Source organism: Heteronotia binoei, chromosome 4 (assembly GCF_032191835.1).
Source record: "Heteronotia binoei isolate CCM8104 ecotype False Entrance Well chromosome 4, APGP_CSIRO_Hbin_v1, whole genome shotgun sequence".
Lineage (NCBI taxonomy): Eukaryota > Metazoa > Chordata > Lepidosauria > Squamata > Gekkonidae > Heteronotia > Heteronotia binoei.
This window is the reverse complement of record NC_083226.1, coordinates 2,932,422-2,951,116: the sequence shown is the minus strand read 5'-3', so window position 1 is coordinate 2,951,116 and position 18,695 is coordinate 2,932,422. Positions and strand designations below refer to the sequence as shown.

The 18,695-nt window shown below is 48.4% G+C and overlaps 1 protein-coding gene across 1 annotated transcript in view; it reads right to left on the bottom strand.

Annotated features, from left to right (window-relative positions):
• The window catches only part of KAT6B (lysine acetyltransferase 6B), a 197,804-nt gene continuing 179,109 nt past the window's right edge, over positions 1–18,695 (bottom strand). Inside the window, exons 13-17 of the mRNA XM_060236705.1 lie at positions 17,564–17,795; positions 14,867–15,026; positions 12,201–12,521; positions 6,069–6,366; positions 1–3,925 (exon numbers count right to left, since the gene is read on the bottom strand). Of these exons, the coding sequence (XP_060092688.1) occupies positions 1,416–3,925; positions 6,069–6,366; positions 12,201–12,521; positions 14,867–15,026; positions 17,564–17,795 (3,521 nt within the window). The 3' untranslated portion in view covers positions 1–1,415. The remainder of the gene's footprint in view (positions 3,926–6,068; positions 6,367–12,200; positions 12,522–14,866; positions 15,027–17,563; positions 17,796–18,695) is intronic.

The window sequence follows — 18,695 nt, the reverse complement described above, 5'->3', positions numbered from 1 at the left end:
ATGGCTCATCATAATTTATTTTATGTTAAAATGTACAGCTTGTCTTGTGTGTGTGTGTGTATGTGTTTTAAGTGACTGACTAAAAAGGTAACAGATAAATACAAGAGCGTCACTTGGGTCTATTTTTATACATGAATCAAGCCACTTTTCGGCCCTTACAGTCACTCTGTACAGGTACAAAGGCTACAAAAGAAGGAAGCCGTATGAACAGACAACAAATACTTTTCTGCTTTTTTTACATGCGCTCTGTTAAGCTTCAGTCGAGAGCTATTCACACCCTAAGGGCTCTATTTATTTCTCTTAAAAAATAACTCCGATATTTTATAAAGATAGAAAAATCTACAGATGGAATGAAAATGTAAAGTTAGAGGCATTTCCATAAAATAGCAACTTTACACCAAACTCACTATCTTTTTTTTTTTCTTTAAAAAGTCCGGCCAAGTGTCCAGACATATATGAAAATGTTCCAAAACCTTGATAAATGCAGATATGCTTCAATCGTGGGTCTGCATCGGAAAGGAAACAGGAAGTGGCCTTCCCCCCTCCTCTGGAAAGACAAACCTGCGCCCAGAAGAGAAAGAGCAGCCAGAGAGTGCAATCCTCCGGGATGTTGTCCTGCCCCTGCTCCACGGGGGGAAAGGGCTGGAAATTGCAAAGGAAAAATGGAACTTCCTGGTGGACCGTATCCCACAATTTTGAACTAACCAAAATCTGAATAGCTTTAACAGCTTCTCTCTTTCTCTCTCATTTTTACAAGATTTTTAATATAATTAACAAAAATATAATTTTAGACCCCCCCCCCCCCCAAATTGGGGTAACCTAATCAAGGCAACAAAAAAACCCAAATCCCCAAATTAAGAAATGGCTTACTGTTAAGCACAACACTTGTACAGTACTACAAAACGCACTGTCACTAACAAAGACATTAGCGGCATGCGAAAAAGTGTCACCTTGAGGAACAAAACAGACCATGAAGGCAATGCCAAAAAGCATTTACAGGGCAGAGGGGATGGAGAGGGAAGGACAGGACGGGATGGGAGAGAAGCTCACGGGTTCAGCACGACATCAGATTTACCCCGAAACTAGGATCCACATTTCAAATGGGAGCAGGCACATAAAAAATGGCTGTGAACCATCAGCTTGTTTTGCGTCTTTGCAGTACAACGAACGGGCTCCGCCTCTCCGCAGAACTCGCCATATAAGGAACAAAAATTGCAAACAAATAAAAAAAATAAAAAATAAAGCAATGAGAGCACATTTATATAAGGCTTTCCGCTGCATACAGTTTTTCGTGGTGCCAACGAATGTTTTTGCGTTCACACCAGTTGCTGGTTTTGAAATCATCCTTGCCACATAATTTTTTGTGCAGGTCAAACTCTCGCACGCCAGTTCGGTACGTCCTCCGCCCCACCCATCTACCTGCGCATATAAGAGCCATTCAGGGACTGCTTGGACATGCCCGCATTCATGTAGCCATGATGTGCAGGAGGGGTGTACATCATGTTGCTGTGGGGCGTCGTCTGCATGGACTGCTGCGCGTACGGCTGGCTCCCCATCATACCCATTTGCATCTGCATGGGGTACTGGGCCGTTTGATTCATGTACCCATGATTTGCGTGGTAGCCACCGTTCATCATGGGCTGGGACATACTGTACCCATTCATCGCATTCAGGGTGTTCATATTCATGTTCACAGAGTTCACATTGTACGCTGGGGCCGGCATTAAGTTCACGCTCATGTTCATGCCACGCTGCATGGTTAAGGTGCGCGCTGGCCCTTGCATGGCCACGGCCTGCGAGGCACGCCCGTAAATCTGCGGCTGGTGGGCGGCCGCAGCCGGGGGCAGAGCTGCCGACTTAGTCCTCACCGAGACGTGGCCCTTGCCAGGCATCTGAGTCTGCAGCCTCTGGGCGTGGGAGAGGCCGATATTGGAAGCGGCCATGTTACGCTGCAAAAGGGGTGGCGGCAAGTTCATGGGGGGAGGAGTGAGGTTGGGGGGCGGGGTCATCGTTGCCTGGACTTGGGTGCCCCCCGGAACCGAATGAGGGGGCTGCGAGAGCTGCACCAGTCCCGTGCCGCTTAGAGGGGCCGGCAGAGAGGCACTGTTTGCATAGGAAGTGACAGCAGCCGAATGGCTGTAAGGCAAGGAATGGTCCATCAGCGTGTTGGTCAACTGCTGCAGCTTGGCGAGGCTAAAGGTGGCGGAGGGCTGCGGGTAGTGCCCCGCCGCAAACTCACCCTGGCCCATCCTTTCGTACAAGCCAACGTTGCTGCCACCGCCGCTGTTCCCGCCCGTCTCGGGGATTTCGCTCAGCTGCATAGGCGGGCTGAAGTTGGCCGCCATGCTGCACGGTGGGAGCTGCTGCTGGCTGCTGCTGGGGGGCCGCTCCACCACGCAGCCTTGGGGAGACTTCACGTTGCAAGGGGGCGGGGAGTTGATGCTGGCGGTCTGCATCATGCTGCAGCTCCCGTTCATGCTGGACATCTGCTGGGTGACCGCGCAGCTGCTCTGCGTCATGTTGCTGGATGTGAGGTTGCTGTAGGAGCAGCTGTTTTGGGAGGAGCTGTTCCCACAGATGCCGTTGCCCAGGGTGGAGTCGTAGCTGCTCGGGTTCTCGTAGTTCTCCGTCGTGCTCTCGATGCTGCCCAGGTCGCTGAAGCCGCTGTCCACTACCTGCTGCGAATGGTCTGAAACGGAGGGGACGTCCATCATGGGGCTGGTTTCCATGTTCTGTAAAGAGGGCACAGAGATGGCACTTTGATCGGGGCTGATTTGAGCATAGCTGTTTTCCAGGGGAGGCACATTTGGACTGTTCACGGAGCGAACGGACTGGCTGGGGTGAGAGTGGACGGAGGAGACGGGACTGCTGTGGCCGGACTGCTGGCAGTCCTCCAGGGGGACCATCGGGGGGCTTTGGTCAGTACTGCTGTACGTCTGCAGGCTCCGACAAGCCTCTTGTGTCTCCGCGCAGTCCTGGAACACGTCTTCTTGTTCGGCTGCCTCTTGCGTCAGAGACTTCACCGCCTGCGCCGTCTCAGAGTCTATTTCCATGGTTTCCGCGCTTTCGTCTTTGAACACAGAATTAGACTGGGCACTGTCCTTTGGGGCGTGATTCTCTGGGTTTCCTTCAGCTGACTCAGACACGGGCTCTGGAACGGCGGAAGCCTCTTTAGGGTCACTCTCACATTCATCGATGGCCAGGTCGACCTGGCAGTCCATTAAGTTCTCCTGGTCCGAACTGCCGCTCTGTTCATTTGGCTCTAAAAAAGGCTCCCCGTTCTCAGCTGCTTCTTTGAGAGCATCTTCTGCCACGGTCTCCTTCTCCGCCTCCGTTGAACCCATGTGGCTCTCATCTTCGTCGTCAGCATCGTGATCCTCGTTGTGAGACTGGTCTTCCTCCTCCTCCTCCTCTTCCTCCTCCTGCTCTTCCAGCTGCTCAGGTTGGTCTTTCCCCACCTCTGTTTCCTCTTCTTGGTCTTTCTCTGGACTCTTGGCATTTTCCACCTCTTCCACAACATTCTTTTCTTCTGCTGCTGCTTCTTCTACTTTTGTTGCCTCATTTTCTGTTTTTTCAAATGTCCCCTTGGGTTGCTCTGAGCACTCCGAAACTGGCTCTCTTGCTTCATTGTCAGGTGGCAGAAGGGTTTCAGGGTCTTTCATTTCATCCATAACGACAGGAACTTGAGATGAGTTCTTTTCCGCTGTTTCTTTTGATTCATCTCCCATCGCTTGATAGTCGGGCTCCATAGGAGTCTCAGGTGGGGTATACAAATTAAGCTTAAAGCCCGTTTTCCTCTCTTTGCTTTGCCTCCATTTGGACGGACATCGTTTCGCTCCTTTGGGCCATTCCTGTTTACATATGACGGGTTCTGGATTGTCTTTACCATCATCTTCCAGAATGGCTGCGTGCTCCTCCGCATTAACTATAGGCAAGGAAGAAAACAAGGAGAGGACAAGGAAAGAACAAGTCAGTCAAAGCGAGCCACCAGTAAAAGGTTCAGAAAAAGCTTAATTCAAGAAAATGTCAACAGGTATTCTTATTCTTTCTGATGGCGCCATGTGCGTCCTCCTTACATGGACACTGGGTGCACAAGCATCCCTCCCATTCGAGACTGTTACGGCAAACTCACGCTGCCCGGCTAGAGGATGCGGAATCCAATTTCAGTACTTTTCTGAGTGCCCCCACCTCCATAGATGCTTTTAACAACAGTTTAAGTTGTAAAATGGAAAGGGAAAAAAGGGGATAGTTAAAAAAAATAGACCACTGCATAAAAATGTAAGTGTCGAAAGCAGTACTTACACAAAAAGAAATGTTCCTATTTTAGACAAACGACAGTGCTTGCCATTAATGGAAATAATAAACAGGCACGATTTCACTTGGGTTTAGTTCTAATGTATTTTTTTAAAAAGATGCATTATGGGGGAAAGTAAGGAGGCCCCTTCCAACTTCAACCTCCTATGACTTGCACAAACTTGCTGGCACAACGAATCCAACGACATGACACCTTCAGCCCAAGGAATGCAAACTGCATGAGCACTGATTTGATGACTGCTGTCCTTTCCAGCGGCTAGGTCCAGGAATGCTGCCATCGGAGCTTGCAGGTGGTGCACACCCACCCCGAGATTACAGTTGAAATAGCCGTTGAGGCATCTGAACTCTCATAATATTCCTGAGAACTACAAGCTGGCCAGGTTTATATTCTCGAACTGATTAGAGGCAAAAATGGGAAAGCAGCCCCAGGAACAGACCTGCTCTCGGATGTATTTATTTGCTATTATCTTTCTCTTCCACTGTTGTCTCTCCAAGCAACTAGCAGGCCTTGCTCACAGGCCTTCCATCCCAAAAAGGCAAGGCACCCAGAGGAAGGAGAATGGAGGGGGTCAGTTGGGCGGTGAGAATCTGTGCCCAGCTGGGCCCTCTTCCCTTCTTGATGGCCTTGGATAGATGGCACTACCCACGGCATTGTTTGTAGCAGGCACTCCTTTGCATATTAGGCCACACACCCCTGATGTAGCCAATCCTCTTGGAGCTTACAGTAGACCCTGTAAGAATAGCCCTGTAAGCTCTCGGAGGATTGGCTACCTGAGGGGGGGGGTGTAGCCTAATATGCAAAGGAGCACCTGCTACAAAAAATGCCCTGGTGCTACCTAAGGCTCTTGGCTCCTCTGGCCCTCTCCTTCCGGGGAGAGAGGCGTGCAGGCCCTGTCAGGAATTCCTTCCCCCTCTTCCATAGTCTTAGAACAACAAGAAGTGGGACCAGGGTTCTTTCCGGCTGGGGGGGGGGGGGAGACTGAGAACAGGACAAAAAATGGAAAGGTAGTTTGATTTGTTAGAGCTGCCTCCCTCAGACCAACCTCGCAGGCTGGAGGGCAGGGGCTTTATTCTGAACGGGTGTCCAACTGAAGCAAAATTTGGAAGTGCAGCTACAGAATTCTAAGGGGAACCATGTAGGCAAACTCATTCATACCTGTGCCAAAAGTGGGAACCTTTCCTTTGATGGAAGGCAGCTTGTTTCAAGACAGTGGCACAAGACGAGTCTGTCTCATTGATTGCATTTCACTAACCTTCCATCTGTTAAAGTTTAACTGTACTATAAGTATGACTATTATGTATTTTACTTTTACGGTTATATTCCTTTAGATAGATCCAAGAGGGCAGCTGGGTTGGTCTGAAGCGGTTGAACAAAGCAGGAGTCAAAGTGCACCTTTAAGACCAACCAAGTTTTATTGAGAACGTAATCTGACCCCCTCGTCTGATGAAGGGTGCTTAGAGAGCACACAAAAGCTTACGTTCTCAATAAAACTTGGTTGGACTTAAAGGTGCAACTTGACTCCGGTTATATTAATTCTAATTTTGGAATTCTGAATGAAGAATTACGTTCTGCAAAAAGAAAAAAACATACCAAAAGAAAAGCGAACTAGTCCATGTTGAGAACACCAAAAACAGAGCCTAGGGGATCACTGCCAAAAGAGTTCGAAAGTTTGTAAAGAAAAAAACAAAACAGCTTTCAGCAAGAACCATGTAAAAAACACTATGCAAAGAGACAAAACCCAGTTCCCCATCACCTCTGCAATGGACGTCATTTTGGTAGCACTGATTGTCTCTTTCAGGTTCCTCTTCCTCATTCTCCCCTTTCTCGCCAGGTGGAGGCTGGAATGCTTGGAGAGCCCCCGGTTTCAAGTCCTCCTCCTCCTCCCCGTCCATCTCACAGGGGGGCTCCAGCTGCGGCATCGGCTGGTCTTCCTCCGAGTTCTCAAAGGGCTCGTTCAGCACTTCGGTGGTTTCAGAAATGGTCTCCGTGGTGACGCTGCTGTTGATCCTCCTGCGCTTGCGACCCCTTTTCTTCTTCAACACGAAAGGTCTCTAAAAAACAACGTCAAGGAATGAAAGTCAGGCAGAAGAGTGAGAATCACAGAATCCTGGAGTTGGAAGGGACCTCCAGGGTCATCTGGCTCAACCCCCTGCACAAGGCAGGAAACTCACAAATATTGCCCCTCCCTAAATTCCCAGGATCCTCCTTGCTGTCAGCTGGCCCTCTAGCCCCTGTTGAAAAATCTCCAGGGAAGGAGAATTAAGACACTTTTGGGTAAATCAGCCCAATCTTATGATGTATATTCACGGCAAACTAGTTTGCTGCTTGACATTCTGGATATTATTTATTTACAACATCTATTCGCTGCCTTTCTATCGTATGGAGTGCAAGGTGGCTTACAGCATAGATGTAAGCTCTAGGACAGGACCGTCAAACAAGTGGCCTGAGGGCTGAGTCAGGCCCCCGGAGGGCTCCTATCAGACCCTCGAGCAACTGGCTCTTGTCTGCTTCCTTCTCCCTCTCTCTTGCTTCCTTCTGCTTTGCAAGGCTTGCTCAATTGCACAGAAGCTACAGAGAAAAACCTCAATTTTCTCCATTGGCTGAGGCTCCTTCCCCTCCTGGTCCCCTGGGGAGGGAGGAAAAGAGCCAGAGCTTCCTCGTTCCCTGGATCCCCTGGGAGAAAGACAAAGAAAGCACCTCTAAGACCAACAAGTGCTAATGTTTTAAGCATGTTTTATTTTAAGGTTGTTTTTTTTTAAAAAAATCTTTAGTCATGTTTGCCTGTGTCCTTTAAAAAGTTCCTCTCTCTGCTACCTAATCTTCAATAGGTGCCCACATGGCCCGGCCTGACAAGGTCTCATTATGTCAGATCTGGCCCTCTTGAGTTCGACACCCCTGCTCTAGGAATTTCCCCTTCAGGAAAGAGCAAGGGCCTTCAGCGGCTCTCTCTTCAATCTTAAGACGTCTGGGAAACCTGGATCCTGGAAGGACCATGATCAGAACGCGCAGTGTGTGCCCACCTTTATATTTTAGGCCTAACGTTGCCACCATCTCTCCCAGCTTATTTTGACTCCCTGACAGTCCATCCTACAGGCGACTATTTATGCTGGCTGGACTGAATGCCGTTCTGTCGGGAGGAGCTATTGGGATGTTTAAACAAGACGCTGTGTTCTGAGCAAGCCTGCCAGTGTGGTTCTGGCCAAACAGACACCCATCGACACGGTCTGTTCAATTTGAATTGGGGACGGGATGCCCATTGCTCAGGCCTCTTCCACTCCCCATCCCATAGCTGGTCTGTGACTTTGGAGTCTTCTCTTTCCCCCTGTCGGCAGATTCCAGGTACTTCAGGAAGGGAGGGTGTGGAAGAGGTTCCCCCTCCATGGTAGGGGGTAGTTTTTTTAAAAAATTAAACCGGGGATCAATATTCCCGCTAAGCTGCAGAGTTTTGTTAGCAACAATTCTACTTTGTGAGCTACAGGCATTAGAGTTGTGAGCTACTTTAAATTATTTAAATTATTGTGCTTTGGAGTCATCCTTCCTGAGCTAAGACAAAAATGTGCGAGCTGGAGGCTAAAAATCTGTGGGCTAGCTCACAATAACTCAGTTTAGAGGGAACACTGGTCACAAGCAATACTCCCTCTTGTCAAGCGTGCTTATTTCTGTTTCTTAGACAAAGAGCAGGTCACCAGCTCTCTACTGCTCCCCCCCTTATTTACAGCTATGGGGCAAGTAATAAATCCATCTGGCCCAAGGATGTTTATGCTACAGCCTGGCTGGTAGTACTTTCAAGTTGCCTCTCCCACAGGTTCACACAGACAACTCTTATCTTCTGCTAGAGAAGTGTGAGAATGGGAGATGTTTTTTAATAGTCTAAATTCCTTAGCAATAAAAGAGATAGTGTTTAGTAACCTTTGAACCCGTGACTCAAGTATGCATCTGTATGGTAACCTTTGAAGATATCCTATATAGCAACTGTATAACTGTGTATACATCATTACTCCCAAGGCTTGTGTCCTTGGTACAACTTCTGCGTGTCAAGTCTGTCTATAACTCTGGCTCAACAAAGGAGCATGCTGGGTAAAACCATAATGTAACCAAATGCTGCTAGCAAACCCTCTCCTATCCCCCCTCCCTTCCAGTAAAGAGTATTCCTGCTTTGAAATGGAAATGTGTGAAAAGTCTTATCTGTGCCTTCTTAGCCCAGGCTCAGGGGGAGAGGAAGGAGCCTAGAAACATCAAGGCCACTTGGCCTCTAATCAACATGAGAATGTATTTGTAACATCTATGTGTGAATGTTCCCTATGCAGTTCCCCCTCTAGTAGGAATCCTTTTGAAGTATCCCTTATATGCCATGTATCTACTGTATGTAATTTAGTCTTTTCAAGCCTTGGCTTAGGCCGCAAGTATCAGTATCAATAAAATAGTTTCTTTGTATCTACATCGACTCATCATTGAATCTGCAGACTTGACACTGAGTTTCCAACAATAAAGCAGCTGTAATTTAAAACACGACTGCTTATTGAGAAATATCGGCGCTTGACATTTTGGAAGTAATCTCACTTGGGGACATAACCGAATTGGAAATTTTCTACCCCAATGGCGGAGAGAGCTCCAGATAATGGAGAAGCCCCTGAAAACCCAGAACGACCAATTGGTGAAGATCAAGGACCTGACATCACTTCAAGACAACCTCCGTGGCACGTACTCGACGCCAGGAGGCCGGTAGGGCGAGGGTCTCCGCTGCACATACAGCGACTGTTTATAACCCCAATGGATGGGGGCCCCAGAAGGTCCACCAGCCTAATGGACGAAGCACCCGCTCGTCGAGAGGTCATCCTGGCTCTACCCCCCTCCCCCACGGATGGGAGACGACACTGACCACGGCACCTTGGAGGCGAGCGGTGCAGAGCGTCGGGAAGAGCGATGTCCCGATCCAATCCCAGATGAGGAGGAAGAGGAAGAACAAAACCCCGACCCACGGGACTTCCTCCAAATGATGAGGTTAGAAATGGCAGAGATGGCCAGAGGTTTAAGAGAAGAAATGCGAGTCAACAATGCATTCCTGGTCCAAGAGGTGAGGAAGCAACTAGACTGAGCATTGCAGCCGCCGGCACAGAGAGGGGGGGCAACACCCCCTACCACCACCACAGCTGCCTCAGCAACCTCAGCCACTGCCGAGAGATTATGGGCGAGGTCGCGAACTGGATGCCACCTTCGACGGAGACCCCGAAGAGGTGGAGTACTTTTCAATACAAGCCAATAGCTTTATGTTCTACTGGGGGCAGACCTTCCCCAATGAATTTAGCAGAGTGGATTACTTAGGCTCGAAACTGAAGGGAGTTGCCAAGAGATTATACGTGAGCCTGTATGAAACCAGGAGACACAGTAGCGGCGTTCCTACGAGCTCTACTGACGCAGTATGAAGATCCTTTGCAGGAAACCCAAGCACTGAGCACCCTGAGGGACCTACAACATCTGTATGGTAACTTTTGAAGATATCCTATATAGCAACTGTGTAACTCTGTAAACGTCATTACTTCCAAGGCTTGTGTTCTTGGTACAGCTTCTGAGTTTCTAACAATAAAACAGCTGTGATTTAAAACAAGACTGCTTATTGAGAAATATCGGCGCTTGACACCTCTAAGCTGAAGTCTTGTGAGCAAAAATTCTACTTCGTGAGCTCCTGGCATCAAAGTTGTAAGCTCCTGCATAAATTAGTGTGCTCTGGGGCCATTTCTCCTGAGCCGGAGGCTGAAACTGTGAGCTAGCTCACACTAACTCAGCTTAGAGGGAACACTGCCTGGGATGTAATGATCCACACGCTCACTTTTATCCCCTCGTTTTGTTCCTTTATGCCCCAGAGATGGAGGCAGTCGTATAATTTTTTGAACAAAAGACTTGGCAGGATCCGGGCAAACCAGAATCTCTTTTCAGACCAGATCAAGGAATTATTTATTTAAAGTGTTTAAAATATTTATAAACCTGCTTTCCCCCCACACTGAGGCATAAACCTTAATGTGTTTCAGGATCACTGCTGTGATGTCCTATTTGTTTCTAGAATAAAATATCTGAGATGCTCCATTTTGCGAACACCAGAAACTAACTAAAGTTATGCTCCGACAGATACTTGAGTGTTCGGGGGGGGGGGGGGGGGCGTGTAGGTCAATGGACACTGAGATCAGGGGGCCCTGGGGGATTGGCTGCAACTTTGCCGGGCCTGCAAAATGGAGTTCTTCCACCAGGCCTTTGGTTGAGGCAGCCGACATCAAACAACTTCTGCCTCCCTTGCCTCAGGCCTTAAGCCTAATTGGCTCGTGTGCCACTTAGATCTGCTGCAACAGTGGATCTACTACCTCAAATGACCTACCACCCTCCATAACAAAAGTGAAGTGGCGACTGCAATGCATTCTAATTACTGAGCTGCTAGAATCACAGAGTTGGAAGGGACCTCCCCGGTCATCTAGTCCAGGGGTGGCCAACAGTAGCTCTCCAGATGTTTTTTACCTACAATTCCCATCAGCCCCAGCCAGCATGGCTAATGGCTGGGGCTGATGGGAGTTGTAAGCAAAAAACATCTGGAGAGCTACCGTTGGCCACCCCTGATCTAGTCCAACCCCCTGCCCAATGCAGAAAACTCACAAACCCCTCCCCCTAAATTCACAGGATCTTCATTGCTGTCAGATGGCCATCTAGCCTCTGTTTAAAAACCTCCAAGGAAGGAGAGCCCACCACCTCCAGAGGAAGCCTGTTCCACTGAGGAATCGCTCTAATGGTCAGGAAGTTCTTCCTAATGTTGAGCCAGAAACTCTTTTGATTTAATTTCAACCCATTGGTTCTGGTCCTATCTTCTGGGGCCACAGAAAACAATTCCACACCATCCTCTATAGGACAGCCCTTCAAGTACTTGTGAGGTGGGTGGGGCTGAGAGGACTCTCACAGCAGCTGCCCTTTCAAGGACAATTCCTGCGAGAGCTATGGCTGACCCAAGGCCATGCCAGCAGCTGCAAGTGGAGGAGTGGGGAATCAAACCCAGTTCTCCCAGATAAGAGTCTGCACACTTAACCACTACACCAAACTGGCTCTCTATGGCTCTCCTGCCTTCTGCCAAGCTGCAGGTCAACACAGTGAGCCTGATGAGCTTCTGCAAAAATAAATTAACCGAGAGCGATATTGGAAAGACAAATGCATTTTAATTAACACCACTTGCAACCAGCAGAGGGCTCTGCTTTGACACAATTCCTCTTCTTAGACGAAACCTCTAGAAACAACGGGAAGAGCAGCAGGCATTTAAAATAAAAGAAAGGAAAACATTTATAGGCTCAGCAAACAAACACACACCTCTGACAGCACTTCTGCAGGCTGGCTAAATGCTGTCACTGTGTGACAATCAGGGGTTATTTTGTAGAAAAATAAGTGGTGGAGCTCATTAGCATAACTCTTTAGCATATGCCAGCCCCCCCCCCCCCCCGCCAAAAGCAGCTTGATAGGAGAGCCCTGGGTGAGCAAGGCCTGCCTGGGCTGGCTAGAGATCTGGCCAGCCCAAGCAGGCCTTGCTCACCTGGGGCTCTCCTCGCCCACCCCCACCAGTCAAAAGGCCAGCAAACTGCCCAAAATCACGTAAGAAGTGGAGAAAGAGTTGTACAGGTTTCTCCAGGGGTTAATGAGGGCTGCTGGGGGTGTGGCAAAGCCCCTGGCTGGCTGCCCGCTCTCCTAATTCAGGGATTGTTATGCAGCTGCACCAGCTATTCAGTGGACAAGGTAGGGAGGTGGGGAGGAGGAGGGGGAACCCTCAGAAAGGTTCAGGAGCTGTGCTCCTGTGAGCTCCTGCTGAATTCAAGGCCAGGTGATAATCCAGTCTGAAGACGTTTTTAAAGACATCACTGACCTTTCTCTTTACAGTGAGCAACTGGGGTTTTGCCAGTCGGGGAGGAGAGCCTGGATGATGCCCGTCTCCATCCTTCTCCTCGTCCTCCTCCTCTTCCTCCTCCTCGCCCTCGTCATCTTCCTTCTCCTCTTCCTCGCTGCTCTCCTTTGGTGGGTCTGTGGGCTGCCCTCGCTCTGCCAAGACCGTCACATTCTCTGGAGGCCGCAAATACTTGTTCTTAGACTGCACTTTTGCGGGTGACGGCCTGCTGTTTGCTCTCGTGGACAACACCTCTTGCTCTTCCTTCTCCCAGCAGCTCGCTTGTTCCATCAGCCGCTCTGCCTGAGAGCCAAAGAGATTAAAATAACGGTTCGTCAGCCGTTCTTTAAGCTTGGCTAAAAAGAAACAGCTACAATAAGTCAGGGCCGATTAGCATCGAAGGCCACCCTAACAGATCCATCTCAGTGGCTCTTCTCTATGCATCAGGATAACAAACCAAAGAAGATTGCATTTCATGGGATATTTAACACTATTAATGATGCAGCAAATTGATTTTGGTTCTCCTGCCCTACATTACATGCCCTCTGACATGGATCACTTTGAGCGGCCTCACAGACACGAAGGATCAATTGACACCTACAATCTTGGAGGTGGGCGCTGAATTCACGCCAGCAGCAGTTCAGAAAGCGAAGAAAGCCAAAACGACTAGTGCGTCTTCCAAACTTTCCAGTCCCAAAACGACTAGTGTGTCTTCCAAACTTTCCAGTCCCTACATGCACTCTAGATTTTGAACTCTCAATCAATTCTGAAAACCATCTGAACTCAAAAGAGGGAAGCCACCAAATCTCACTAGCGTATCCCAGGGTTTCCCAAACCCCCTCCCCCCCACCCCCCGTGGCCCAGTTTCTTCCCTGTGGTCTGGGCAGAGGTTTTCCCCCCGTGGTCTGAACATCAGAGAGGGACAGAGGAGCATGCCTGACTGGCACGCAGTCTCAATATCACACCCTGAGCGTCCTCCGGGAAGACGACGCTCAGGGAGCGATACAGAGACTGCGTGCTGGCCAGGAGCTTTCCCACCCTCTCTGATATTTCTGAACACGGGGGAGGGCTTCTGGCCAGCACGTAGTCTCTGTAGCGCTCCCTGAGCATTCTCCACCTGGAGGATGCTCAGAGAGTGCTACAGTCAGCGGTGGCGGTGTGGGGAGGAAGGGCTGGAGTGCGCCACTGCTTTTTGGCGCCTAAAATAAATAGAGGGGGGGGCAGGGGCAGTTGGGCTGCCCCTAGTGACCCAGCATTGAGGCTTGTGTGGCCCAGTACCTGGTCATGACCCTGCAAATGGGAAACACTGGCATATGCTATTTAACGTTCCTCTTCATATTAATTATACTAGTTAAATGCACAATTAGTTGGCTTAAAATGACCAGCCTGCAACACTCAATGCCACAACAATATGCTGCGTTATGTGCAGCAGATGCTACCTGCGGGGCCTTTTGGCAGCCCCATCCCAAAGGGTGGCAGAACAGTGGGTAGCTCCAGGACCCTCTGAAGCCATTGCATATTTCTGCAATCCAAACCCCGTTTCTTTGTTTACTGGATGTCCCACATTGACTGTTTTGACTTAGCCCTCTGCAATCGACCTTCAGCCTGTAAGAAAGGTGGACTACTACAAAGTTTAATTCTGGGTATTACATAAGCATAAACATGACCGCTTCTACCCAGAATTAAATTTTGTTGTTCTTGAAGGCGCCACTGGACTCAAACTTTGCTCTGTTGTTTCAGACCAACACGGCAACCTACTTGAATCTATCAACAAATAGATGTATTTTGTGCCAGCTATTTCCCTGGCCCCTCTCTCCTCCTCCTTCTTGAGAAGGATGCACGTGTGCCCCTCCACATTTCTCCCAGTTGCTTCGATATGAAGCTCTGCTCCTTCTTGTCCGGCCTTCCCTCCCACAGCATCCACACCGGGTCACCTTGCCCTCTTCTCTCCAGGCCTCCAACTAGCATAAAGCCTTGGGGTTAAGCTTCAGCATGGCTAGTTAAAGGTGTTTGGTCACCCAAATCCAGGCCCAATTTTGACACACACTCTTTCACAGTCCTGGATAGGACAACTTAGGTTCACGGTAAATAACCTAATTTCCTGGGATATAGTTTTCTTTCATTTTCAAGTCCAATGGATTGTAATTCATGACAGAATGCATATTAATGGCAATTCTTCCTTACAAACCAAAAAAGAATCCACAGATACCCTGCAATGTTAACTAATTGCTCAATCAGAGTTCAACTGTGTTAACTGAGGCGAAGACAACTTTGTTACAAGCTTCTGTGAGCAGTTACTGTGCTTATCTTGTATTTTAAGTTCTGCTTTGAAAAGTCACCAACAGAACCTCCTTGACTCCAGTTCACAGTCCTCCCATATACATGACTGTAGCTACACCTGCGGACTGCCCTTCACGCAACAGGCTTCAGCTATAAAGCTTATGCTACAGTAAATCTGTTTGCCTCTAAGGTAGCCAGAGCCTCCTTTTGAGTTATGCTGTAGCAGATTAAACCGACTACTCCTCTGAAATTTATCTCTGGAAATCTAGACCTCCACAGGGCTTGGCCCAGGACTTTATTTTCAATGCCCGGAAGAAAGAGTGATTCTGAGCTTGTAGAGGGAGCCTTGCTTTATCACCTGCTATTACCTCTTTTTCGGCTTCTCTCTCTTCCTCAGAAACGGCTATATTAGGGACTAAGATGGGAGTCCACCTCAAGCTTTCTGGATCTACTTCATTGATGCGGGGGTTGGTTTTCAGTCTCTCCATATGACTTGAAATCAGCTTCTCCCTTCTAATCAGTACAAATCTGCAATTTAAACACATTCAGTATTAGGAGAAAAACCCTCAAGGCAAGGAAATAAACAACCCCGCAAATAATCAGAAAGAAATGTCCCATGCATCTTTGCCAGCTTATAAATTTTGATCCAGGCCAGAAACTGCAAGGCATATTTGCAAATCCATCACCCCTCTTCCTGCAATGGCCCTTTTTAAGCTGCAGGCAGCAAACTTGCAAAGAACCAGGGGCTAAGACAAAATTAACCTGTCCAGATGCTATAGGTGAAGACCATCAAGTAAACTTCGGGTACAGTATCTAGGTTATCACCATCATCTAGTATATGTGAAAGTTCTATGAGACAATATCGCTAAAAGCTGTTAGAGGATGCAAACGGTCAAGCTTTTTCTGAATCAGCTTATTTTTATGTTAATAACTGAAGACACTAATAAAGAAGGTAGAGAAAGAAGTCCTTTTCTCCCTTTCTCACAATACGAGAACTTGTGGGCACTCAATGAAATTGCTGAGCAGTCAGGTTAGAACAGATAAAAAGGAAGTACTTTTTCACCCAAAGGGTGATTTAACATGTGGAATTCACTGCCACAGGAGGTGGTGGTGGCTACAAGCATAGCCAGCTTCAAGAGGGGGTTGGATAAACATCTGGAGCAGAGGTCCATCAGTGGCTATTAGCCACAGGGTATTTCTGGAACTCTCTGTCTGGGGCAGGGATGCTCTGAATTTTTAGTGCTTGGGAGGGGCAACAGTGAGAGGGCTTCTAGTGCCCTGGCCCCACCAATGGACCTCCTGATGGCACCTGGGTTTTTTTCGGCTGCTGTGTGACACAGAGTGTTGGACTGGAGGGGCCACTGGCCTGATCAGAGGTCATTTTGTAGAAAAATAGGTGGTGGAGCTCATCCAGGGATTGTTATGCAGCTGCACATACTATTCAATGGACGAGGAGGTGGAACTCTCAGAAAGATTTCAGGTTTCCACGGCTGGTAACATCATTAGGGATTGTAGAATCTGACTGTAGGTCTGAGCGCCTGCTCCGGCTGCAACGCCACTGAGGATGTTCTCCGCAGCCGAGAACGAAACGTCTGGAAGAAAAACTTTCTCCAGTAGAACACGGCACTTGAGCCCGAAAGATTCTACAATCCCTAACTCTCAGAAAGGTTCAGGAGCTGTGCTCCTGTGAGCTCCCTCTGATTCTGAGGCCTGGGCCTGACCCAACATGGCTTCCCTTATGTTCTTAAGGTGAAAAAAGAGAGTTCTCCAAATACATTTTCCTTCTCTCTTGGAGGCATGAAGGTGGTGCCATGACAGTGGCTCTCCTGGCTGCACCCACTACCATCAGGGAAAGGTCATGCCAGCAGTGTGGGCGGCTGGGACTGCAAATTGTGGGAGAGCTTGCGAGTGGGCACAGAAAGGATGTCCAGGTGGTGGGAGGGAACGGGGGTGGGCAGGCAAGAAGAGGGGTCAAGAAGTGGACAGAGGGGGCCCTGAGCCCAGGGCTCCCCACAACCCGGATTCTAGGCCCTGCCTAGATCCACCATTTCAACCTCCCTCACCTGAGGAGGGGATGAGAGAGGCAAAGGAGCTTCTGCCTCATCTGGGCATTTGCTGCTGTTCTTTCACTCTTACTGCATGGGCAGGCAGTTGCGGGGAGAGAGAAGACAGAAAATGGCTCTGCAGGGAATCCTTTAAAACCTTCATTTTCTATTTTAAAGCAGCGGAGCCACTGGGGACAGAGAAAAAAAAGCCCCTTCTCCTTCTGGATTCTCGAGCTTGTTCTTGCCTGTGCAGTTCCAGAGGGAACCGCTTCTCCTAATCCAGAATATCATCACATTTACCCAGGGAGAATCACAATTGTGAAAAACAGTCACAGGCTTTGGATAGATGTTTCCTGCACAATGGTAGGGGTGTGGGAAAGGCTAGGACAGGGGTGTCAAACATGTGGCCTGGGGGGCCAAATCAGACCCTCAGAGGGCTCCTATCAGGCCCCTGAGCACTTGGCTGTCATCTGCTTCCTTCTCCCTCTCTCTTGCTTCCTTCTGCATCACAGCTTGCTTTGCCAGGTTTGCTCAATCGCACAGGAGCTACAGAGCAAAGTCTCTATTTGCTCCATTAGGAAGGAAGGGGGGAGGAGAATTTGATTTGCCAGGCTCTCTCAGTTGCACAGCAGAGCTACTGAGCCAAGTCTGTCTATTGGCTGAGGCTCCTCCCCCTCCTGGTCTCATGGGAAAGGAAGGAAAGAGCCAGAGCTTCCTTTGCTCAGTTTCCTGGATCCCATCGGAGAGATACAAAGAAAGCATCTTTAAGACCAACGAATGCTACTGTTTTAAACATGTTTTATTATAAGTTTAAAAAAAATCTTCAATTGAGTTTGTGTGTGTCCTTTATAAAATTTATATCTGTACACACATGGCCCAGTCCGATAAGGTCTCATTTATGTCAGATCCGGCCCTCATAACAAATGAGTTTGACACCCCTGGGCTAGGAAAACAGCTAGAGCCCCAGAAGCAGGCAGGAGGGACAGCGCATGCAATCTCACAGCTAGCAGGTCTACTGACTTTTCTTCTCGCCTGTCTATCATGCTGTGCTGCTGCAGGGTGGTGGCAATGTCATGGGGACACATCCCGGTGGCCCGGCTCATCCCCTTGATGCTGATCTGTTTCTCGTGGTGGTCATAAAGGTACTCCAACACAACGCTTTTCCAGTAGGCCAAGTAGGACACGCGGCCCAGGTCAGACAGCGGCTTTTCAGGGGACCCTGCTTGTCCCTCTCTTCTAGAAAGCAAGTAACCTAACAGAGGGGCAAAAAAAAGAAATCACAAATACGTAAGCAACACAGCCATCTACTGCCATGTAGGCCTATTCTTTAAGGTGATAATGCAATGATGAAATATTCATTTTACAGTGCAAAAAGCTAATATTTCGATTCAGGGAAACGCCACAGAAAGCTGTGAGATGTTTCCCCAAAGTGCTCAGAGGCGAGGACGTCACAGTACAATCTCAAACATTTAAATTAGACAGGAAAAGAATTCTAGCATGACCACTTGGCTCACAACTGCTACACTGTAGATCTCTTTTGTTTTCACGGTGAAATGTAGGATTTCATGTGCAAGCTCTCTCAAAAGGGACCCAAGTCAATATTGTCAGTCTTATTTAAGACATCCTGCTGATCTCTATCTTGTAGCAAGCAATGAGCAAGGGTTTAAATGTAGGCATCAAGACAGTTTAAAAAGGAGGTGTGAAAAACTACACCCTTTACATTATTTAACTTTAGGACACTACTGCACAAGAGAGCAGCAGCCTGGCTGTCTTCTGAATGTCTGCCTCCAAATACTCATCAGGCTTCCACATAAAAACCGAATAAAACAATGTTGGTGGATAATCAAACCGAAAAGGAACAGAGGTACTTGCATGGAGCTTCACTTTCAATTTTAGCCCAGTGCTGACCTTTGCAACATCATCCCACACACTCAAATCCCGGTGACATTTAATTTCTACTCTCAACCCCTTCAGCGTCTCTCAGAGTTAAGATCTCCCTTAAAATTTCCCCACAAATGGACTTTATTTCTCAGAGGTCTCTACGTGCACTTTGAAGATAGTCTACAACATTGTGTGTTGAAGAACTGAAAGAAGCCTTAGCACACAAACATCGTAGAACAAAGTAGGAGTCAAGTTTCACCTTTAAGACCAA